Below are 24,095 nucleotides of genomic sequence, written 5' to 3' on the forward strand. Positions count from 1 at the left end.
GGGGGGGGGTGGGGGTCCTACCTGTCAACTCAGATGACTGCTCTCTTAACTATAACCCTTAATCCTGTTCAGAAAAGGTCAAATTGTCTTTCTTTGTGTAACTTTCCAGAGTCCACGTAGCTGGGGGGTAGGTAGGGCGGGGGGGGGGGGGGGTTGTTGGGTAAATAGGGACCCTGGAGCAACTACAAATATATAAAAGGTCACCAGAGAAGGTCACCCTGAAGCAGCCATGACACCAGGAAGGCTTCTCTCCTTCAGAGCCCCCCCCCCCCCTCGGCCTCCCTTATTGGGTGGGGGGATTAAAGCCATTGGGCTACGTCACAGGCTTCGCCCGTCACTGAGTCAGCAGACCCGGGTCACGCAGAGGGGTGACGTAGATGTGTAGCAGCGGGGGGGGGGGTGGAGGGGGTCCTGTTGCATCAGACTCGATGAGCAAATCAAAGCCTTCAGTTGCCCATCGTGCAACGTCATTTCAAGCGTTCCGCGGATTAGAAATCAGAAGATATTTCCCACAATGCACTTCACCGGCTGCACATAAAAGACAGCCAGCTTTAATGTGATCCCTCTAATCTTTTAATCGGTCACTCATTCACACCCGCAGCTACAAGTGAACGCAACAAAGTACCCGGCAGAACCGAACAGGGTCACAAGTCCGCTACGCTCCTAGAAGCTAGCAAGCGAAAGTAAACGGGTCAGTCGGTGCACGCAAAGGTCAACGCTTCAAAAGGAACCAAAAATAGTGTTTCTGTTTGTTAGAATTGTGCAACTGTTCACACACACACATTTATTTTAACATCGTTGAGTGTTTGTTCAGTCGCGAGCAGCTCGGAAAGGTTTCACAAGCAAAACACGGTGAATATTAGAATATTATAGTTTTGAAAGGACGTCTTTGTTTGTTTCGAACATATTTGTGCAACTTTAAACGTGGTGAAGAGACATTAAAGTATTGTCTCAGTGCCAAGAGGTCAAGACTGTTTGCTTAGTGTTTAAAACACAGCATGCGTAATGTATGTTCGGTGCAATTAAAGTTGGGTCCCGTGTTGAAGAGCACATGTCACTAGTGTGAGGGGGGGAGACGGGGGGGAGACGGGGGGAGACGGGGGGGGAGACGGGGGAGTGTTGCAGGAGATAAGAAGATCTTCAACCGTAGAAATGTGCAGAGCTGCTGAGAGACGGTCAGATGTGGCGGCTCGCATCTGATGACCTTCATCCCTGCAGCCGATGCTACATGCGCGCGTCAGGGCCGATGACATCATGGCGCGGCTGCCTCGCTCGCCTGCACGTACGCCGATGCTGGCTGCCGTGGCAACGCGGCGGACAGACAGGTTCCGTGCTTGCTGCTGGGAGAAGACGAGCAGGCCATCAGGCCCCCCCTCCTCCCCCCTTCTGCCTCCCCCCTCCTCCCCTTTATCACTCCAATGCTGCTGTAGGAGCAGCCCCCTCCTTCCCTCTCTCGGCCCTCCCCTCCTTCCTCTCCCTCCCCCCCGTCCCCGGCTCAGCCAATCAGGCCGGACGGTGGGGGTTGGGCGTAGCAGAACCACCATTCCCCCTCCCCACCCCCCTCAGAGCTAACAGGGAGCTAGCAGCTCAGAGGAGGGCACACGTCGAACCACAGCCTCTGTGTGTGTGTTTTGTGTGTTTAAAGTGTGTGCGTCTGTGTGTGCGTGAGAGGCTGCCGCAGAGCAGCAGGCGCCCGGTTCGTCTCGCCAGACTTTGCCCCCCCCCACCTGCCGCTGTCTTTTTTAACCTTGCCAGTGCTCGGCGCAGGGCCTGCTCCTTCCTCCACCTCAGGATAAAGAGGGATCAGCCTGGAGGGAGACGCTCCTTCGACTCTCGGACCAGCCCCTCGTTTGTGCTGACAGCTCCGCGGCGCAGCAGCAGGCAGGATGATAGCGGCTCAGCTCCTCGCCTACTACTTCACCGAGTTGAAGGATGATCAACTCAAGAAGGTGAGTGAGTTTGAGATGTGACAGCGGCCATGGACGCCCGGTAGCTGCGTGTCAGGGCGCCGAGGCTGTGGGGCAGGGGGGGGGGGCGGGGTTGCCGGGGGCCGGAGGGGGCATTGTCAGGCAAGTAGAGGAGGAGGCCTTTATGAACTCTTTGGGGTTTGATTGACTTTGGTAAGGGGTTATCGGTGTTTGCCGTGGATGTCCTTGAGAAAAGGGGCTGTGGTCACTGATGATGGTGGTCGGGTTGATGTTGGTGGGGGTGGTGATGGTGGTAGTGATGGGGGTGGGGGCGATGTTGGTGGGGGTGATGGTGGTGGTGGTAGTGATGGGGGTGGTGGTGATGGGGGGGGGGGGGGGTCACACACCTTCCGTCAGGAGGGTTTCAGGAGCGTCGGTTGCCAGGGCGTCTGAAAGCAGACAGGTGTCAGCGAAGTCGTGAGCTCCACAAGCTCCTCCCCCCTCCCCTCCCCTCGCCTCTCCCGGCCCCGCCCCCCTCTGCCCCCCCCAACCCCCCTGTCTCATCATCCCTCTGTTAGCTCACTCGGTCTCTTGTTACCCTTTAGGCGAAGGCGACATAAATTTGTTAGCAGCACACAGATGAAACCTGAGATAGAAAGAGGCCTCCGGTGGAGTAGAGGAAGCCTCTCACAGACCGGCGAGGGGCTCTCAGGGGGGGGCGTTAGTCCACGGGTTTGCAAGGGGGGTGTGGGGGGGTTGATGGCGTAGTAAAACTCTCTTTAAGAAGGAAGAAAGTTCCCCACAGAGCAGCAGACCAGAGCACTCGAGGTCTGGACAAGAAGTGTGAAAACGATGCAGAAATGCGGATTTAGCGACGCGATAATAAAAGAACCCTTTGACCCAGGATGTTCTATTTACAAAGCCGAGCTGTTCAAACACACAGTGGAGGACATTCACTCGTATCCAGAAGAGATAAGATGCGCAGGCTAAATTTAGCCCATTTGATTGTGTTGGTGCAGCTATTTATACATTGGCACCTGATGGTATTTGTATTAAAACATTTAAGGTTTAATTTAGCCCGCTATAGGAATCTTGTAGCTTAAATTGATAAATAAACGTTCAAATAAGATGCAGCTTTTATATGATGCTGTATTTTGCCAAATTTTTATTTACAGCCTTTGCACAGAAACTCAAGGTCAACAACAGAAGTATAAAAAAAAGAAATGATTTGTCCCCCATTTTCTGGAAATACTGCATTCAATGCACTCTATTGAAGTCGTGGCACTTTGCGTTGCATTCGTCGTTTGTGGAGGCCAATAAAAGTAACGCCACACCGATGAGCCTGATGGGCCACAAATGTGCAGACTGTGTTTTCCTTTTGTGCCGCGTTGTACCCGACATGCACCGTGTCATTATGTAACAGAACAGCGAGTGTGCACGGAAAATCCTCCCGCCACACTTCCCTTAATTAGGCTTTAAATGCAACTGCACAATGCTGCTGTTGAAAATAAACTGATTATTCTGTTTCTGCACTGATTTTTATTGGATTTTTTTATTGAACTTTTTTTGGCCCCACGTCAACATATTTCTACATCAGTATCTGGTTTCAGGCTTCGTCTGGAACAATCAAAGAACTACATTCATATGTATCGATCTATTGACTTTGTAGCTGAAACGCAGCTGCAGTAACAAACACACCTCTCACGCAATTAGCGAAAGAGCAATTAAACCCCCAGATCACCTTTTCCAGCTGAAAATCAATGCATGTGTATGTGGCCGGGTTCCTCAGAAACGTAGGTCCACATCTTGATATTTTAGTGTAAAGTATGCAAGCACGGCCATAAGAGCTGGCAATTGCTATTTAATTTAGCTATTAGCTCATCTTGATGTCGATTGGGGACAAAAGAAGACTCGCCACTGCCCTCCAGTCCTATAAAACCAAAAGCTCCAGACTCCTCAGACCGTGGAGAGAGGGACATTAATGTCATTGCTGAACCTCGGAATTAGTATCTGATTCACTTAAGGCCAATGCTAGCGCTAATGCTAAGAGCTAGCATACACCTGGCTAGTGCTAATAATGATATCTAGCAAACACATAGATAGATAGCTCTAAAGCTAAGAGCTGGCATACACTTGGCTAGTGCTAATGATGATATCTAGCATACCGTACACATGACTAGTGCTAATGATGATAGCTAGCGTACACATGACTAGTGTTAGTTATGATAGCTAGCGTATACATGACTAATGCTAATGATGATATCTAGCATGCACATGACTAGTGCTAATGATAGCTAGCGTACACATGGCTAGTGTTAGTTATGATAGCTAGCGTACACATGACTAGTGCTAATGAGGATAGCTAGCGTACACATGACTAGTGCTAATGAGGATAGCTAGCATACACATGACTAGTGTTAGTTATGATAGCTAGCGTACACATGACTAGTGCTAATGATGATAGCTAGCCTACACATGACTAGTGCTAATGATGATAGCTAGCGTACACATGACTAGTGCTAATGAGGATAGCTAGCATACACATGACTAGTGTTAGTTATGATAGCTAGCGTACACATGACTAGTGCTAATGAGGATAGCTAGCATACACATGACTAGTGTTAGTTATGATAGCTAGCGTACACATGACTAGTGCTAATGATGATAGCTAGCCTACACATGACTAGTGCTAATGATGATAGCTAGCGTACACATGACTAGTGCTAATGAGGATAGCTAGCGTACACATGACTAGTGTTAGTTATGATAGCTAGTGTACACATGACTAGTGCTAATGATGATAGCTAGCGTACACATGACTAGTGCTAATGATGATAGCTAGCATACACATGACTAGTGCTAATGATGATAGCTAGCGTACACATGACTAGTGCTAATGATGATAGCTAGCATACACATGACTGGTGCTAATGATGATAGCTAGCATACACATGACTAGTGCTAATGATGATATCTAGCATACACATGACTAGTGCTAATGAGGATAGCTAGCGTACACATGACTAGTGCTAATGAGGATAGCTAGCGTACACATATCCCGGCCTGTCATGTCAGCTCAAACCCACACAACAAGAGTTGTTTTGTCAAAATAATCCTTTCAGCAGCGTTACTGCTATAATTATAAGGTGCCTCTAGTGATTCGCACTAGTGAAACTAACTAACTAGCCCTAATTGATGTTTAATTTCACGTCCATGGAAAAGAGGAAAGTCCCAAACTGTGTTGCTCTTGCCCGGTTTATCTTCACATTTGTTGTTATGTCTCTGCTCCTCAGATTGATAAGTACCTGTTCTCCATGCGGTTCTCCGATGACACGTTGAAGGACATCATGAACCGGTTCCGCAGGGAAATGGAGAACGGCCTCGGCCGCGACACCAGTCCCACGGCCACCGTCAAGATGCTGCCCACCTTCGTGAGGTCCATCCCCGACGGATCAGGTGCGGTCTGCAAAAACACATCATTGAGGCAGCAACACACGTGCCCGTACATAAATACACACGATCTATGGTTCTGCTGCACAAAAGACAGACAAACCTTTTTTTGTTTTTATTTTGCAAATAGTGAGCTGAATAATTCGGACTGTGCACTGTACCGGCGTTGAGGCAGCGCCCGGTTCACTCCGCCTGTAAACAGTGTGCTGACGCGGTGGAAGCGCCGGGCCTCTCTCCGGGCCTCCGGGTGTGGATCTCTGTTGTTTGTTTCATGCCTCGGGGCCAAAGGGGTCGGCCAGCCGCATCGGGGCTCTGCAGCCGTCCCGCAGACCTCTTGACGTCAGTTTAATTGATTTGAGTTTAATTGAAAGACGATCTGAGGACCTGCGTAATACACAGTGAACCATGTTGAAAGTAAAATTCTGATTAAGGCTTAAATCTGTGGTTCTCAAACTGTGGGGCGCGACCCTCTGGTGGGGCGCGGAGGTATTACAGGTGGGGGACGAGTGGCCAGGGGGAAATGTAGATTTTTATTTAGAATCCTTTATTAGAGGAAATTGTTCTCTGCATTTTACCCATGCTTTGTGTTGACTTCTTTGAGATTTACATGAAAGTAACTTAAATTTCTCTTTATTCCATTATTAATAAAAGCACACATGGAGTCACAAAATGTTATTTCAATAAAAATTCAGCATGGAGCATTTTGTTTCATTTCTTCCTCCAAACTGGGGCTCGACAGAAAAAGTTTGAGAACCACTGAAATATATCAAAGTTGCAGATTGATTTAATTTTAAAATATCCAAATGCAGACGTTACAATTAAAATATCCCATTACATGTAATTGGATGAGAGGTTTATTAGATGTTAAATAGCGGCAAACATCTGCTTGCTCTCAGCTGCTCTGCGTACGATATCATTATCTGCTCTCGGATAAAGCTTTGTGCCGCTGACGTTCCGCGGCCAGGGGAGAGACGACGGGTTATTCTTAACCTCTGGAGGCTCCGCCGGCCACGGAGAGGCCGAGGGTGCATCACCCGAAAGGGCAGAAGAGGTGAAGCCATGGCGACGGTTTCAAAACGGACAACAGCCTGACTGGCAACGACAGACGTGATGAGTTTCCTTGGTGACAGGAACAACTTATCACTCTTCCTCTACATACACACCTTCGTACACACACACACACACACACACACACACATAAGCATAAAGGTACACACACAAATACACACACTCCACCTACATTGTATATGATAAAAGTAGTTTAACGCTACATATGAAGCTATGACGGTGAGTTTTATTCGTGTTTAGTGTTGCTGATGAGGAGGCGGCTCTTCTTCTGTGGTGTCAGATAGACGCTCAAAGAGGAACATTGTTTGCTCGGCCGGCGGGACGTCCCGGCGGTGTTCTCTGAAACCGGAAAGGTCACATGTCTGATCCCCAGCAGCAGCGAAACGCTCGTCCGCTCACACGCTGTCTCATGTGACACGCAATCCGCGCTCGCTGTCAATCAACCAGTCGTATCCAAAACTAAGAGAGCGATGAGCTAAAAAAACATACGAGAGTATAAAGTCATCTTCCTACACTACGCGACATGGAGACGCCTTACACAGCCCAGGTGGAGACCTGTCAATCACTCTGTAGCCCCGCCCTGAAGCAGAATAGCTCTATAGGACCAGAGGAGTTGCCCCCTGGTGGTCAGTCGAGGGAGTGCAAACACTATTATAAGCTTCACTCCACAGTCCTTAAACGTTCAAGTCCGTAACCCCGTTAGGGTTAATAAATACAACGTGAATCTAAAGACGAGGATGAAGACCAATTCATCCGCGCCGATCCAAAGGTCTTTGGCTCACTGGGGACTAAATGTTTTTGGTTAATCGTTGCTCCGTATCGGTGCACTTTATCTTTACAGAGAAGGGCGACTTCATAGCTCTGGATCTCGGGGGGTCAAACTTCAGGATCCTGCGGGTCAAAGTGACGCAGGACAAGAAGCAGCCGGTGCAGATGGAGAGCCAGGTCTACGAGACCCCCGATGACATCATCCACGGCAGCGGGTCACAGGTGAACACTCCCCCTTTCCTCCCCCTCTTTAAATATTCTATTCAGTTTGAATCCCGCTTCTCGCCCCCTCAAATGCTAAACTAACTTTGATCTTATCTTAAATATACGTATACGTACTATATTTTTGTTTGTCACGTTATGGATGTTTCAATTTAACATCCGTCCACACGCAGTAAATCGTCAAAAGGCAGAAGCTGAGCGGTCCGCAGCGAGCAGCGCCCGGAGGTCAGCTCGAGGGTCAACACGTGTAAAACGACCCCCGTTAATAACGTCTCGACAAGAAGCCGACACTGACCTTCGGTTAACTCAGGGGGGGGCCGTGGGGTGGAGGGGGGGGGGGGGGGCGGGACAGCCGGCGGCCGGGTTGTAACATGATAATCACAACATAAAGGCCAGATGCTGTTGGATGAAACGTCAGCGCGGGACAGCTGCTCCAAAATGTCCCCTTACATTTGAACAACGAGGTTTGTTAAAACACAAACTGCAATCTGACAAAGAGGAATAAAAAGGTTCTGGTTCAGGACAGTAAACCCTCGTTGGGACTCTCGACTTCTCCAGTATGAAGCTCTGATCACGTGTTGAAATACGTTCCCTCTCTCTCTCTGCAGCTCTTCGCCCATGTGGCGGATTGCCTCGGCGACTTCATGGAGAAGCAGAAGATCAAAGACAAAAAGATTCCTGTGGGATTTACCTTCTCCTTCCCCTGCGCCCAAACCAAGCTGGACGAGGTAAACGGCCTCCTCCTTCTACCGCGATGGAGTCTGCAGGTCGGACCTGGGATGGACGACCTTCTGCCTTTTGACAAATCACATAAAACATAAGCGGGCCAATAGGAGCCACGAACCCACCAGTCTGAGGTCAACCATCTGCGACCCCAGCGGGCCACTTCCTGTTGTCTGACCTTCAGTCACACACACACATCTTGTCCATCAGTCTAAAACCTTCAAGTTTTATCTTACAATTAAAAAAACAAAAGGGCCACACGCTAAAACGTCAGTCAATAAAACCGGGAGGAAGTGGTGAGGGGCGGGGCTAGCGACGGCGAGCCCGTCGAGCGTGACCTAAATGTGTCCCTGGTCACAGGCGGTCCTGGTGACGTGGACGAAGAAGTTCAAGGCCAGCGGGGTGGAGGGCATGGATGTGGTGAATCTTCTGAACAAGGCCATCCAGAAACGAGGGGTGAGTCCTTTGGTCTCTTTTAACCAGATGCAACGGTTTAAAATAAATAAAGCGTGTATATACGAGGAGAAAGAGGAGTAAAGTGGTACATTTACAGAAAATATTACTTGTTTTCTTCAACATCGTCTTCATCGTGGATGTCCGGGTTAATGTGGGGCTTCTGGGCTTTGAGCTCTACTGCTAAACCCGATTGCAAAGTGTAATTTGATTATTGATCCTCATAATACGCCTACTGACCTTTCTGAGAGATCTGATTTCTTTGACCCCCAAAAAACCCCCATTGAATAGTTTTTTTCCTATATGACCGGATATTGTTGTTCAAATATTTCATGAGTCAACATACAAAACGTTTATACGGTGAAAAAACATCAGCTGGTTTTCCTCTCCAGGACTACGAGGCAGACATCATGGCGGTGGTGAACGACACGGTCGGCACCATGATGACCTGCGGGTTCGACGACCAGCGCTGCGAAGTGGGCATCATCATAGGTGAGGACACGGACTCTCTGCTGGATGAGGAGACCAAACAGTGGCCCGAGGACGTGGGGAGACGTGAGCTGAGGGGGGGGGGGAAAGGAGAAAAAACTACCATGAGCACATTCCTACCCGTGGGGGGCGCCAGAGCTACTTTAACCACGACGCCGACCAGGACGAAGCAGCTCTGGGCAACGTAAAGAAACGCGTGTGTCCTTTCAGGGACGGGAACCAACGCCTGCTACATGGAGGAGCTGCGTCACATCGACCAGGTGGAAGGAGACGAAGGCCGGATGTGCATCAACACGGAGTGGGGCGCCTTCGGGGACGACGGGTCCCTGGAGGACCTTCGCACCGAGTTCGACCGCGAGATCGACCGGGGCTCCATCAACCCCGGGAAGCAGCTGTAAGATGGCGTTTTTTTTATTCGTTGCTACAAGTAGTCCCGCTCAAAAGACGTCCGAAAACCCAGACGGCTCCAGTCGTAAATGAATACTTCCTCATCTTTATTCTTGTAGAGATCTGTATTTGTTTCTCAAACTGCAACTATGACCTCCTTGAAATGGAGATCTTCTAAAGAGCATCAGGTCGGCAGTACCAGCTTTGGGTCTGTGTCCACCAACCGCTGCCCTGTCCCTCCCCGCTCAGGTTCGAGAAGATGGCCAGCGGGATGTACATGGGAGAGCTGGTTCGCCTCATCCTGGTCAAGATGGCCAAAGAGGGGCTTCTGTTCGAGGGGCGGATAACCCCCGAGCTCCTGACCAAAGGGAAGATCGAGACCAAGCACGTCTCTGCTATAGAAAAGTAGGTCCCTCCCTTAAGAAGATCCTTTCCCCCTGACCCCTGCTGACCCCCCCCCCCCCCTCCTCATTGCAGGAGCAAAGAAGGCCTGAAGAAGTGCATGGAGACGCTGACGAGGCTGGGCGTGGAGCCGTCCGACGAGGACTGTCTGGCCGTGCAGCACGTGTGCACCATCGTGTCCTTCCGCTCGGCCAACCTCATCGCCTCCACCCTGGGGGGCATCCTGGCCCGGCTCAAGGACAACAAGGGGGTCGGCCGCCTGCGGACCACCGTGGGCATCGACGGGTCGCTCTACAAGATGCACCCGCAGTGAGTGGCCTTTAGGAGATGGGGTTCCAAAAATCAAAATCATTTTGATCAATGTAAATATTTGACGCTGAGCCCCGCCCCCCTCCTCCTCCTGCTACAGATACGCCCGCCGTCTGCACAAGACGGTGCGCCGCCTGGTCCCGGACTCGGACGTCCGCTTCCTGCTGTCGGAGAGCGGCAGCGCGAAGGGCGCGGCCATGGTGACGGCCGTGGCGTACCGGCTGACGGAGCAGGCGCGTCAGATCCAGCAGACGATGGCGGAGTTCCGGCTGAGCAAAGCGCAGCTGCTGGAGGTGAAGAAGCGCATGAGGCAGGAGATCGAAAGAGGCCTGAAGAAGACCTCCCACCAGGAGGCCACCGTCAAGATGCTGCCCACCTTCGTCCGATCAACGCCGGACGGGACAGGTGACCAGAGAGTATACAGGACCCATAATGCTTAGCGCCACAGCCGATGTCCGTCCCTCTCACCTGTGGCGCTATTAGACAAACACTTCTTCTCAAATGAAGCCAACACAAGGTCCTCGTGCTTCTCTTGCCATGCAGAGAACGGAGATTTCCTGGCTCTGGACCTCGGCGGGACCAACTTCCGCGTGCTGCTGGTGAAGATCCGCAGCGGGAAGAAGCGATCGGTGGAGATGCACAACAAGATCTACGCCATTCCCATAGAGGTCATGCAAGGCACGGGAGAAGAGGTAAGAACCTTCGGTCCCGAACCGCTCCGTCAATTCCTCCGTAAAGCCCGCGTAGACTCACTAACGGCCCCGTCCCTCCCCAGCTCTTCGACCACATCGTGCACTGCATCTCCGACTTCCTGGACTACATGGGCATGAAGAGCGCCCGCCTGCCGCTGGGCTTCACCTTCTCCTTCCCCTGCCACCAGACCAGCCTGGACGCAGTAGGTTCCCCGGGAAGACACGAAGACACGTCCATTCTTTTCTTAACAGATTGTCCTTTTCCCTCACGAGCCCAAAACGAGGCTCCTCTTCAACATTCACAACTGGGCTTAAGAACCTTTTTGAAGGATCCATCACCATTGTGCTGAAATGCTTTTTTTTTTTTTCCTCCCGACCTTTCAAATTTCCCACGTGCTCGGCGCGTCTGTGCTCCGCAGGGAATCCTCGTGACCTGGACCAAAGGATTCAAGGCCACGGACTGCGAGGGGGAGAACGTGGTGGAGCTTCTCCGGGACGCCATCAAGAGGAAAGAGGTGAACGGCAAACAGGAAGTGCACCCGATCGTCCGCGGGTATCGAGTTACTAAAACTGCTGCAGCACAGACGACAACGTTTCGTCCTTTGCTTTAAAAACGTGTTGCTTTGAAAAGGCTTCGTATTAAAAAAGGGCCGGCTTCCAACAAACTTCTGCAACAACCTTTAGAAATGTGATAAAAATGGAAATGGAGCACTTGGAATTAAATGGGTAAAGATTAGAATAACACGATGTATTCTCTCCTTTTGAGTTTCTTATATCGGTTTCACCCTTTTAGATGGAGGACCCAGTAAGTATTAAGCGACTGTTAATCCTTACCTGAGAGGTAAAGAGGTGGGGGACCAGAGCGGTGTGTGGTTACATTGGTAAAGCATGGGGGGGGGGGCTGTGTGTCTGGAGTTTGGGGGTCTTTCCTGTTGTTTTAAACTCAGATTTAGCTCAGTGACGGCGGAGCTGATCTCCTGTGATCTGCGTGCGGTTTGTGGAAGCGCTCGCGTGTGATCTGCATCGTGTTCAGCGAGGAATCGATCGCCGGCTTTAAACTGGAGACATGAAATGATTTTATGCATCGTTAACTTCTTACCTTTGGTGAAATAATCCTAACATTAAAACGCAAAGCGTCCATCCTCTGACAGGTGAGTTTTTGTTTGGTTTTAGGAGTTCGACCTGGACGTGGTGGCCATCGTGAACGACACGGTGGGGACGATGATGACCTGCGCCTACGAGGAGCCCGACTGCGAGGTGGGACTGATAGCAGGTGAGGTCCAGCACCACCAGCACCACCAGCACCACCAGGACTTTTTTATCCAAGAAATGTCGTACTGTGGATTTTTGTAAGCGTGGTTATATGAGGTTTTATTCAGACTATGCAGAAGAACAAACACTTCTTGTATATGTATCACCAATGAGAAAAGCCCGACCTACGGGTGGAAAGGTGTCTTTCTGTCGATGCTGACGGGCCCCGTGTCCCCCCCCCCCCCCCCCCCAGGGACCGGCAGCAACGCCTGCTACATGGAGGAGGCCAAGAACATCGAGATCGTGGACGGGAACGAGGGACGCATGTGCGTCAACATGGAGTGGGGCGCCTTCGGAGACAACGGCTGCCTGGACGACATCCGGACGAGGTACGACCAGGCGGTGGACGAGAACTCGCTCAACGAGGGCAAACAAAGGTGAGGACGCGCCCCCGCTGACCCCGAGAGCCGCACCTCGAACCTCGCCGTTTGGCAAAAACGGGACTCCTGAGCTACGATCGGCCCCCCTCTCCCGCCAGGTACGAGAAGATGTGCAGCGGCATGTACCTCGGCGAGATCGTCAGGCAGATCCTGATCGATCTGACCAAGCGGGGCTTCCTCTTCCGGGGACAGATCTCGGAGACGCTCAAGACGAGGGGCATCTTTGAGACAAAGTTCCTGTCGCAGATCGAGAGGTGAGTGCCCCGGGGCGACTACCCACAATTCATAGCTTTGTGAGGCACGGCCACGCGATCTAAAAGCTGCTACTTTGTCACGGCGATCGAGTAGATTGACTTTGAAACGCGGGGACAAACCCAGGTGCGAGACGGTGGCTTTATACACCACTTAAGCCCACCTCTGCCTCCGGGGGCAGCTGTGAGGTATCGGGTGACTCTGCTGCTGTTGGCTGACCTCTCCCCCCTCTCTCCCCCCTCCTCTCCCTCCACAGCGATCGCCTGGCGCTGCTGCAGGTCAGGGCGATCCTGCAGCAGCTGGGCCTCGCCGGCACCTGTGACGACAGCATCATCGTGAAGGAGGTGTGCGGCACGGTGTCCCGCCGCGCGGCCCAGATCTGCGGCGCCGGCATGGCCGCCGTGGTGGACAAGATCCGCGAGAACCGCGGCCTGGACCACCTGGACATCACCGTGGGCGTGGACGGCACGCTCTACAAGCTGCACCCCCAGTGAGCCTCCGCCCCGCGCAACGCCACTTTCACCGGGACGCTGACGGAGGCTTTTTTTTTTGCATCAGGCGTGGAGGGCACCTGCTGCACCCGTCTGGTTCTCACACTAAAAGCCCGTCAGCTGTTACCGACGTAAAATGAAATAGGCCACACTGAGGCAATTAGTAAAAAATATAGTTCAAAAGAACAATTTGTATAGTCAAACAAACATTTTCTGGTTTCTGCTGATTAAATATGAAGTTTTTCTCCTTTTTTTCTGGACTCTTAGTTGACAAAAGAACCATCTTGCAGTACTTTTGTAGAAAGCTTAACTGCCTCCTCACCACCGTTTCCTCCCCCCTCCTCAGCTTCTCGCGGATCTTCCAGCAGACGGTGAAGGAGCTCGCCCCGAAATGTGACGTCAACTTCCTGCTGTCGGAGGACGGCAGCGGGAAGGGCGCCGCCCTCATCACGGCCGTGGGCTGCCGCCAGAGAGAGCTGGTCGCTCAGCAGCAGCACTGAGGCCCGCCCGCTGCTCCACCGGGACCTCCACCTGCCTTCACAGCCCAGCTCCATCCCCCATCGCCAGCCGTGACTCCACCTCTGCCCCCCCCCACACACACACACACAGAGATAGCCAGAGTCGTGCTGCAGGAATAGAAATATCTGAATATTTATTTATACCGCATCAGAGCGTTTATTATTTACATGTTTGTACATTTTCCTCAATAAGCTGATAAATCTAAACTCATTAGGTGTGCAATATTTGTGTATTGCTAATTTTATTTTTATATGGAGGCAAATATGTAATTGTATTTATATATCTGAGGCCACTTTAAATCCCAGAGGTCATTTGCACCATAGACACAGGAAAATGTCAGCACTTTTTCTATGAGAGCTCACACACGCTCATCTTAACAAAGCTCCGCTCAACCAGTTCCTAAAAAGGGCTCGCTGCAAAACACGAAAGGGGTTGAACGCACGAGTCACGGCGGCTCAAACCATCCTCGCGTCTGTGCAACCCGCTCGCACGGCACGCTCGGCTAACCACCACTTTCCACGCACACATCCATGTAACTCACGTGTTTAGAGCATTGCAGCTGCACCGTAACCTTTAATCCCGTCGCTGTCTGTGAACTACGATACTGTTTGGCGTTGTGACGTATCCCACTTCTGCTTCATTGTTTGTGCCAGAGAATAAATGTTTATTGGGCCCCCGAGAAAAGAGTGGACACTGCGAGGCTTTGGTGTGCGTTTGTGTCCTACCGTGTCGACCCGTAGCTTTCAATGTTCCTGTCCGTGGAGACTGCATGCCTTACATTAAGACGAAAGGAGAGTACCCATTTGCTTTCATTGTTTTTGTTTTATTTTTTACATTAATATAGATTTCTGGTCCCACGGTGAGAAGTGAATTCATTAAATTATATTTTGTTGTGAAGTAAATCCTGGTGTTTCTTTCTTATCCAGCAGCAGATGGTGCATGATTAAACCTGTAATACTGGAGGGGGACTTCATACAAAGGGGAGATGCATCCGCTTTTAATCAAGCTTGATTAGCTGCATTTGTTTTACTGCGGTGAAGAGAAGTATTCATCTTTTAGTTTAGTTTCTGATGAAAGACACACATGAGGCGCTGCTTTGTTAATGGTATTAAAAAGATTATTTGGTGCAAATGAACACATAAGCGTTATGGAAACAAAATGAGTCTAATCCCAAACAAGCAGCATTTTCATGCTTAGTGACTAAGTGGGGAAGGTGGTTAAAAACCAGACCAATGAGTCTTTAGTATTGACTAAATACAAACTTAATCTTTAGATGTCACGATAAAAGAGCCCATCGTACGTCTGTCGCGCCTCACTAGACGCTACGTGTCACTCGAGCTGCACCGACTAGATTCTCTCTAGTTCACTCAACATGAACAGCCTGAAAATTCGTCTCTGCAGCGTCGGACTCACTTGGAGTGCCGAGGAGGATCCTGCAGACCCCCGAGGTTCATCCCTCTGCAACGCAGCCTCAGCACCGAGACGACACATCGATGCACGCGCCGCGCTTACATACACATTCACACGACCTGTGCACACACCTGCCAGCCTTGACATCTGTGAAAACAAAACAACACGCTTAAGACCGATATTCAGCGTGTTTACGTTGTTACTTTTGTAGCCAATGCAATGCATATTAAATATTGGATTAATTCCCTCCTACGCGGATGCAAGTAACAAAACATTTTAATAAGCTGTATGAACCAGAGACTGAGACGAAAGCCAGTGTCTGCGTGCGTCCTTCTTTGTGACGGAATGTCTCCCGCAGTGTGTGCGTGGGCGTGAACAGGTGCGTGTGCATGCATTTTGAGTGCATTGACATCTGATGGCTGCTTAGCAACGCCCGCAGGTATGTGCCCCACTTTTGTGGCATATGTGCAAAAAAATATTAGGTTTGCCTTTTGCTCGCGGTAACAAGGAGAAACTCCACGACCCCTTTTCTGTTTGCCCCCTCTCTGTGCAGCGCGTGTGCGTGCGTGCGTGTGCGTGTGCGCAGCTCTCACCAGGCTGCGCTGCGTTGGACGGAGGGCTTCCTGCTGCAGCCACCGCCTGGAACTAAAGACGCGCCGCGCTGTCACCGCACGCAGCAGGTATGCAGCCCCGATTAAAACACACGACAGGCCGACGGAACCCCCCCTGAACCCCCCCCCCCCCCCACAACCCCCCCCTCCCGGGGTGTCGCGTCCACCCGCGCCCCGCGCAGGAGAGCAGACGGTGGCGGCTGCCCGCTAGCTGGCATGCTAACTTAACTAGTTGTTTTCTTCTGCTCTTTTCCTCTCGCGCTAGCTAGCGAGCTAGCTAGGCTAGCATCGTGTCGGGAGCGTGGGTTCGGGGTCCGACGGCCGCTCTTACGTGGCGCCGGGCACGTCGCCGCCCTCCACCCGACCCGCGGCGGCTCGCGTCTGTTGCCTCGGGTCGCCGTGGCCGCACGGTTCGCGTGTAGAAACGTTTAACACTCGGGGCGCGTTGCGTTGCGAGAGCGCAGCGGGCTAATGTCAACAGCTAACGCGTTAGCTAGTTAGCGTTAGCTTCTCGCCGTTAACCTCTCGTTGCCGCAGGTTGTAACCTCTGGCAGGACGACGCGCCGGGCACGTTTAATCAACGCGAGCGTTTCAGCGCGTCTGTTTGTGTGTGTCTGTTTGTGTGTGTCTGTTTGTGTGTGTCTGTTTGTGTGTGTGTGTGTGTGTGTGTGTGTGTGTGTGTGTTCGTGTTCGAGGACCGTTGACGTGGTCTTCGGGTTTGGCGTGAAGCGGCCAGCTGAGCAGGGCGGCCAAAACAAAGTGACCCGCGGAGCCGCGGTCGCGTGTCCAGGTGACAGGTGCTCCGGACGAGGCGCGCGCCTTGGCTGGTGATTCGTTGGCGGCCTTTCGGCGGTCGACGCGAGCGTGTGATGATCACTGGCGCCGAGGAGTTCTTAGTTGATCTACGGAACAAAGCTGCAGGACAACACATGTCACTTATTGCGTCACTATTTTTCTGTTTGTCTCTCATATGTTGTATTTTTATGCAAGCGACGCCAAAACGAATAAACGTATACAAATGGCCATTTAATCAACTTTCAAAGTGTTTGGCTTCATGTTGATCTGCTGAAGCATTCAATCCCTTTTTGATGATTTATTTCAGCAGAAGTTGAGAGGCCGTGCTGGTGGAAACGTCTGTCCCTCTCGGGGCAACAAAGGCAGCTCCTCACACAGTTGAAGCCCCCCCACCCCACAAAAAAACCCCGAACCCATGGCTGTCTGACGGGGACGCGGACCCACCGTGGCCCATGCTCTGTACCCGTTTCCCTCCCTGCCCTCCTTATCCCTCAAGCTGACGCAGAACCCCAGACAACTGCCCCCCCTGCCCCACCCTCACCCCCACCCGGCCCCCAGCGACTCGCCGCCGCCTCCCGCCATGGTGTCGGGCACCGAGACCGTGCACTACATCCACCTGCACAACTCCAGCCAGTCGGTGCTGGAGGCCCTGCGCACGCAGCGGCGCGAGGGCCTCTTCTGCGACGTGACTGTGCGGATACACGACGCCTCGCTGCGCGCCCACGCCTGCGTCCTGGCGGCCGGCAGCCCCTTCTTCCAGGACAAGCTGCTGCTGGGTCACTCGGAGATCTCCGTGCCGCCGCTGGTGCCCGCCGAAACCGTGAAGCAGCTGGTGGACTTCATGTACAGCGGCTCGCTGGTGGTCCTGCAGTCGCAGGCCCTCTGCATCCTCACCGCCGCCAGCATCCTGCAGATCAAGACGGTCATCGACGAGTGCACGCAGATCATCTCTCAGAGGAAGGCGGCGGCCACGGCGGCGGCGGCGGCGGCTGCTGCTGCGGCTGCGGCGGCGGCGGCAGCGGCAGCGGGAGGAGGCGGCATGATCGGAGGAGTTCTCCCGAAACAGGAAGAGCGTGGCGGTGGGAAAGGAAGAGAGAGCGGCGGCGGCGGAAGCTGTTCTGTTGGCGCAGGCGGGGGCGGAGCTTACGCAAACTTCCCCAACTTCATGGCTGAATGCGGAGTCAGCAACATGGGAGGAGGCATGGGCGGCGCCAGCGAGAGCGGCCCGGGCCCGATGGAGCAGGCCAACACCGTGAGTCTGATGGCGTTGGGCGACATGGGCCCCGGCTCCATGTGTGGCGGCGGGGGCGGCGGCGGCGACGGACACGGGCTGGGTTCCGGGGCCGGCGCCATCCTCATGAAGCAGAGCTCCAGCTGCACTCAGGACGTCAGGTACAAGCTGCGGGACCTGCTGGCGCAGACGGCCAACGGGGCCGGCGGCGGCGGCGCGGGGAACCTGTCTGCGGGCTGCAGCTCCGGCGTGGACGGCATCGGCAGGGACGGCCTCCGCGGCAACGCCGCCGACCTGTCCGACGACCTGGTGGCGATGGAGCGGTACAGCGAGGAGGAGGACCTGGACGGGAGGGAGCGGGGGAGAGACGGAGACAGAGACAGGGGGGCGAGCCACAGCCGCAAGCAGAGGCAGCCGCTCCGACTCCAGGTAGGGGGGGCGGGGGGAGGGAGGAGGGGGGAGGTACGGGAGAGGGTTGCCATGGTAACAGCTCTCAGGCATGCAGAGCGGCAACGGCTTGGTTTCTTTTTGCTGCCTTGTTCCCTCTTCGCGCTGCATCGGCGTCTATATTCGCCGAGATGTTTCTGCACTTTGCACGATTGAGGGAAATCGCTCGACTGAACTTATCCCCCCCCCCCCCCGATGTTCTATGGACTTCAGCATATTTACTGTAGATCCTTAAACCCACCAGCCAGGTCGACTCCATGTATTTTCTTTTGATTGGGAACGAGGACTTTGTGTGCAGGTGCTGGGGGGAGAAGGCGTGGTGGTGAAGGACGAAGGCGTTCAGGACCCCGATGGGTCCGTCTACACCCTGGAGGAGGAGCGGCGGGACGGACAGCAGGACGGCTCCCAGGAATCCATGGCCGGCTTTGGACAGGTGAGTTTTAACTCTTGAGGAAAACCATTTTGGGGATGTAAACCTGAAATAAGTAAGGGGGGGGGATCCATGGCGCAGCCGGCTGTACCCTGCAGACCACACGAGCAGAAAGGATCCAGCTTCTTAAGTGTTTGTAAAGTGCTGTAGCGGATCATAAGACTCACAGATTGGACTTGAGGATCTGATAAGAACAAAGATCCACAAAGACGTCATTAATTGAAACCAATCTGGTCATTAGCAGTTATTTTTTGAGCGTATGAGTTATAATCTAATGAGGTGAAAGCGGGATCAATACGATCGGGTGCAGTGACTTTACTCTAAACCCAAAGCGACCGGCCTCCTCTGTGCTTCTAATCACGGCAGAGTGCGTGTCTGTGTTTGTGCGTTTGATGTGTCAGGATTTCTACGACGAGCAGGGGGTGTTTTCGGAGAGCTTCTGGCCCCAGAGCGAGCCCCCTCAGGCCATGACCTTCAACCCCAGAGGAAGGGTCAGCAAGCCGCTGACTCCGCCTCCGACCACGCAGTCCATCAACAACCAGGTGGGTGTGCAAGGCGGCCTCGCATCAAAGAGTTGACGGGTCGTCATGGCAACGACATTTAAGGCTACAGTCTGCAAACGAACTAAACAAGCCCTTTGATGCTCTTTTAGGGCTACTTTGTTTCTTTTATGTTCTTTTATTCATAGCCGTGGTCAATAATATGTGCGCTTTATTCTGGGACAGTGAGCCTCCCTGTTGTTTGATTTGAGCATTTGTGTCTGTTTGATTTCCTGATTTGGAAAAAAAAAAGTTGATGTACATAACTAAAGCTTAAAAGAACTATTAAGTGTCCGATTATTCTATCCTGTTTAGTGTTCTAAAAGAAGATTTTCAACAATTGAATATGGATAATGAATAAAGCAAAGACTTTCGACAACCAGAAAAATGAAGCGTAAAAGGATCACTAAATGATTACAAATGTGGCGACAGAGCAAAAGCGATCAAACTACAATAAAATGGGATTGTTTTAATTCTCTTCCAAAGATTTGAAAAGTCTCATAATCTCTTTGAAATAATCTCGTCAGAAATTACAACAGCATTAAAACAGTGTACATTTTCTATTATTTAAATAACATAATAGTAGCGAAACACTACTTTGTTTCAAACTCCTAGAGCTGCCTACAAAATAAAAGCATATTATCTTAAAACGTGAAACGAGACGATTTTAGCAAAACACATGCAGAAAAATGTGTTGTCATTCTTTTCTAAATACATCGGCCTCATCTATTTACAAAAATTGAAAAACAATAAATACAAATAACCAGTATTAAAAGATCACAAGTTCATCAATATTTCCTTGTTTTCGTCCTCAGCTCCTCTTCCAGTACCCAGTGAGCCAATCGCAGCCCGCTCCCTTCTATGTGGGCGGGCCCATGGGTGGGATTGACAGCATGGCGGGATCCGAGCCCGCCCAGCAGGCCCCGCCTCCGGCGCCGATGACCCCGGCCCCGCCTCCCTCAGCCTCCTCCTGCTCCGCGGGCCCCTCCCCTTCCTCCCAAGGATCCGAGACCTCGTTCGACTGCACGCACTGTGGCAAATCTCTACGTTCCAGGAAGAACTACAGCAAGCACATGTTCATCCACTCCGGTGAGCGTTCAACCGCTCAGACGTCGTCCTCCTTTGTTCCCCTGATCTGTCTGTACACAACTCAAAGGATTACGAAATCAAAGCTTGTCGTGTCTCTTGTTTTATAGGTTCTATAGAGCTGATATCTACAGTTAACTTCTCGAATGTTGTTAAAACATCTTCAAACTGCTGCGTTTATTCAAATCAAATACCACCTTTTTACGAGACTTTGCATGAACACATCATGATAACAGTATAATTTACTTATTTCTCACTGAGCGGAGCCTGAACGCATCATGACGTAACTGAAGGGACCCTGTTCGTTAGCGCTGCTGCTAACGTTGCTAGCTGCCCTCCGGTTGTTAAACCCTGATTGGTTGTTGACAATCCAACAATATCAGAGATCCGGACATCTCTGATGCAAATAACTGATTGGGTTGACCCCCAACGATTGAGATGAATGTCTGTGTCTCCCCCCCCCCCCCCCCCCCCAGGTCAGAAACCTCACCAGTGCTCCATCTGCTGGCGCTCCTTCTCCCTGCGCGACTACCTCCTCAAACACATGGTGGTGCACACCGGCGTCCGGGCCTTCCAGTGCTCCATGTGCGGCAAGCGCTTCACCCAGAAGAGCTCGCTCAACGTGCACATGCGCACCCACCGCGCCGAGCGCACCTTCCAGTGCAACGTGTGCCAGCGGGCCTTCACCCACCGCACGCTGCTGGAGCGCCACGCCCTGCAGCACGCCCACCACGCCCCCCAGGGCCATGGCCAGGGGCGGGCAGCCGACATGACCTCACCCAACAAGCATAGCCCTCCGGCCCTGGGGGGGCCCTCAGGTATGGCCGGCGCGGCCGGCATGGTGGGCAGCATGGCCAATATGCCCCACGGAGCTCCCTCCACCTAGGAAAGGGGGGGTGAATCAGGCCGTTCCTTGAACCAACACTAATTGGGTCCTGACAGACAGATCTTTTGTCTGGGGGAGGAGAGACGGGGGGGGGGGGGGCGCATTGTTTTAGCTCAGCAACACCTTGGATCAGGGTTCCTGCACAGTTTGAACATTGTGTGGATTTAAAAGGAGTTTTGAAAATGCACAACATTTGTAAAAAAAAAAAAAAGAAAAGGAAAGTTCCCCCCGAAGAAAACTTGGTAGTTGTCGTCCTTCTGTAGTTTCCTGTGTTGTGACCTTTGTTGCCCCGGCGACTAACCATAAGCTCGAGAGCTAACAATCGCACATCTTCTGGAACAGCCATGCAATCCAGCGCACAAATACTTTAGTTTCTTCTCCCTTGGTGGACTTTAGTGAGAGAGAGAACGTGTAGGAACCCTGTTTCAATGACGCCAGAGAGTCACCAAAGAGGTCAGGAATACTGAGCGGGTTTGGGAGTGTGGGGGGGTGGGTTCTAGCTGGAGGTGGGGAATCGTGGGAGATACGGGGATGGAAGTTGGTGAAAATAGGGCGTGGGGGGGGGGGGGGCTGCAGGGTTTTTCTCTTTCTTCAATTCATTTAATTCAGGTTAACACTTTGAGTTTGTCAACTTCTGCTCAGCGTCACATCGACAAAGTGTGTGGAGGCGGAGCTTGTTTTACAACGCCACGCTAATGTCAATGCTAACGGCATTAGCTTGCTTTGAGCAAAGCTCACTACTTTTAGTGCCATCAGATTGCTTTAATTTCTTTCTACACAGGACGCAACTTCCTGTCTTGTAAGCCACTACAAATCACACACTACAAGATGCCCCCCCACTAATGATCGGTCTGATCTACCCGCTAGTCGAGTATAATTATCTGGGAGAAAAAATGGATGATTGCTGTTGGAAGAGGAAATATGCTAAAAACCTGCTTAAAGCTGCATTCTGTGCAGTGACCAGCAGGGGGCGACTCCTCTGCTCCCATAGACGTCTATGAGGAAATTACTCTACTTCTCTGTAGTGACCAGCAGGGGGCGACTCCTCTGCTCCCATAGACGTCTATGAGGAAATTACTCTACTTCTCTGTAGTGACCAGCAGGGGGCGACTCCTCTGCTCCCAGACGTCTATGAGGAAATGACTCTACTTCTCTGTAGTGACCAGCAGGGGGCGACTCCTCTGCTCCCATAGACGTCTATGAGGAAATGACTCTACTTCTCTGTAGTGACCAGCAGGGGGCGACTCCTCTGCTCCCATAGACGTCTATGACTAAATGACTCTCTTGATTTATTCCCTCAGTGAACATTGTAGTTTATTTCAATCTCTAGTTTAAGCCTTAATAGCTTCGTCGTTGTAAAAGTTCTCCCCTCCTTTTTATTATTATTCCTGAATTAACTGAATTGAACGTAAATTGAACCAGGCTGACAAAGAAGGTAGTGGATGGAAGGAGGAAAGTAGCCCGAGCAGGGGGGGGGGGGGGGGGGGGGGGGGAGGAGGCGGCGTGATGCACAACAGCGGGATTAAACTTCACCATCATCCATCAGACAGTTTGTGACATTCTCCACCGGCGCCACTGGTCGGCCCCAGGATCACATACCTCGACCCAGGACGAGCCCGCGGCGGCTCGGAGGGACACTAGTTTCTCTTTTTGAAATGTTTAGGAAACATTTCAGCATGTTTTACACACACACGCACACACGGAGAGACACACACACACACACACCTACAATTACCTCGGTGGTCCAAAGACAGGCATTACGCTTCGCATCTTTTAAGCTGCATCGAAACGAAGGAACAGGGACAACGAAAGCTACGATACATCCGTTTACTTTTTTTTTTTTTTTTTTAAACTTCGAAAGTACTTCTATGTAAAAAAAGAAAAAAAAAGAAATTCCTGTACATCGCTATGACGCTCGGTTTTGTTATTTGTTGCTCATGTGATTCTTTGATGCAGAATTAAGGCGGAACATTTTAAAGAAAAAGAAAAAAAAAAACTTTTAAAGTGAAAGAGCCATTCAGAGGAAGTTGAATAACTTGTGACAAATCAATGACTTTTATTGAGTGTTTGGTTGTGTTTGTCTTTCGGGGCTCTGGTTAATAATAAATGGGAAGTGTTTGTTGCTTAAAAAAACAAAAACAATAAAATCTTTTCTCGCCGCGCTAAATAAAAACGTTTTAGTCAAACTAAATTAATCATGAAAATGTACAATCACCCCGACAGGTTTTGACAAAGTCAAACTTGTGATAATAACATAATTATCACTTTAATATTTATTACAATTTGATCTCTATGCACAATTAAGTTTGCACATCAAGTTACTTAGATGTAGATGTTGTCGTCCCCAAAAGCATTTGGCCCAAGATTGTTTTTCTTTTTTTAACCTAAAAGGTGATTTTTAAAAGTCTGTAAGTTCTTTTTGCTCTTTTCGTTAACGTTTGTAAGTCGAATCATTCTATGATATCCAGTAGTTCCACAACGCTGTGTGAGACACCTTCTAATTGACACGATTTGACCAAAACATCACTTTTTAAATTTTTATTTAAAAGGTTGAATTCGGATTTCACTATTAAAAAAAAACAACTAAATATTGACATCAAATGTCTCTTAAATGTACACGTGGAATAAAACCTGCTTACTCACACGGAGCCAAGCGGCAAAATGAATTCAGTGTTCGGAGGTTTGGTTTTGTTAGATAGAAAAAAGAAACAAAAAGAGAAGATGGACTGAAATTCCTCCAACTCACTGTTGGTTATAAGCTAAATGTAAAAAAACAACAAAAAAAAACATTTTACGCCAAACTTTTGGTGCTTTTTATTATTTTTCTGAAATATTTA

General features: G+C 51.0%; 2 protein-coding genes and 1 long non-coding RNA gene across 4 annotated transcripts; 2 read left to right on the top strand and 1 right to left on the bottom strand.

The window, feature by feature from the left end:
* Positions 1–1,148: 1,148 nt before the first annotated feature.
* Positions 1,149–14,725, top strand: LOC120824663 (hexokinase-1-like). The gene is made up of 18 exons (XM_078079787.1): positions 1,149–1,949; positions 5,201–5,363; positions 7,267–7,415; positions 8,024–8,143; positions 8,499–8,594; positions 8,984–9,083; positions 9,291–9,474; positions 9,717–9,872; positions 9,945–10,178; positions 10,279–10,583; positions 10,722–10,870; positions 10,954–11,073; positions 11,290–11,385; positions 12,044–12,143; positions 12,375–12,558; positions 12,660–12,815; positions 13,070–13,303; positions 13,651–14,725. The coding sequence occupies exons 1-18, from the start codon at positions 1,887–1,889 to the stop codon at positions 13,802–13,804; spliced, it is 2,763 nt and encodes a 920-aa protein (XP_077935913.1). The 5' UTR covers positions 1,149–1,886; the 3' UTR covers positions 13,805–14,725.
* LOC144383084 (uncharacterized) lies at positions 3,043–5,741 on the bottom strand. Its single transcript, XR_013450539.1, has 2 exons — positions 5,519–5,741; positions 3,043–5,370 (listed from the first exon to the last, which is right to left on the bottom strand). It is a non-coding gene; the product is annotated as an uncharacterized LOC144383084 (long non-coding RNA).
* A 635-nt stretch (positions 14,726–15,360) lies between the features above and the next one.
* On the top strand, positions 15,361–21,474 carry zbtb45 (zinc finger and BTB domain containing 45). 2 transcript variants are annotated; one of them, XM_078079789.1, is made up of 6 exons: positions 15,361–15,913; positions 16,947–18,299; positions 18,616–18,750; positions 19,149–19,289; positions 20,102–20,375; positions 20,849–21,474. In XM_078079789.1, exons 2-6 carry the CDS (start codon positions 17,220–17,222, stop codon positions 21,256–21,258), a joined length of 2,040 nt encoding a protein of 679 aa, XP_077935915.1. In that variant the 5' UTR covers positions 15,361–15,913; positions 16,947–17,219; the 3' UTR covers positions 21,259–21,474. The 2 variants fall into 2 exon arrangements, with proteins under 2 accessions (XP_077935915.1, XP_077935916.1); XM_078079790.1 differs by having other exon boundaries at positions 15,806–15,913; positions 16,950–18,299.
* The last annotated feature ends 2,621 nt before the right edge of the window (positions 21,475–24,095 follow it).

This window comes from Gasterosteus aculeatus, chromosome 9, assembly GCF_964276395.1.
Source record: "Gasterosteus aculeatus chromosome 9, fGasAcu3.hap1.1, whole genome shotgun sequence".
NCBI lineage: Eukaryota > Metazoa > Chordata > Actinopteri > Perciformes > Gasterosteidae > Gasterosteus > Gasterosteus aculeatus.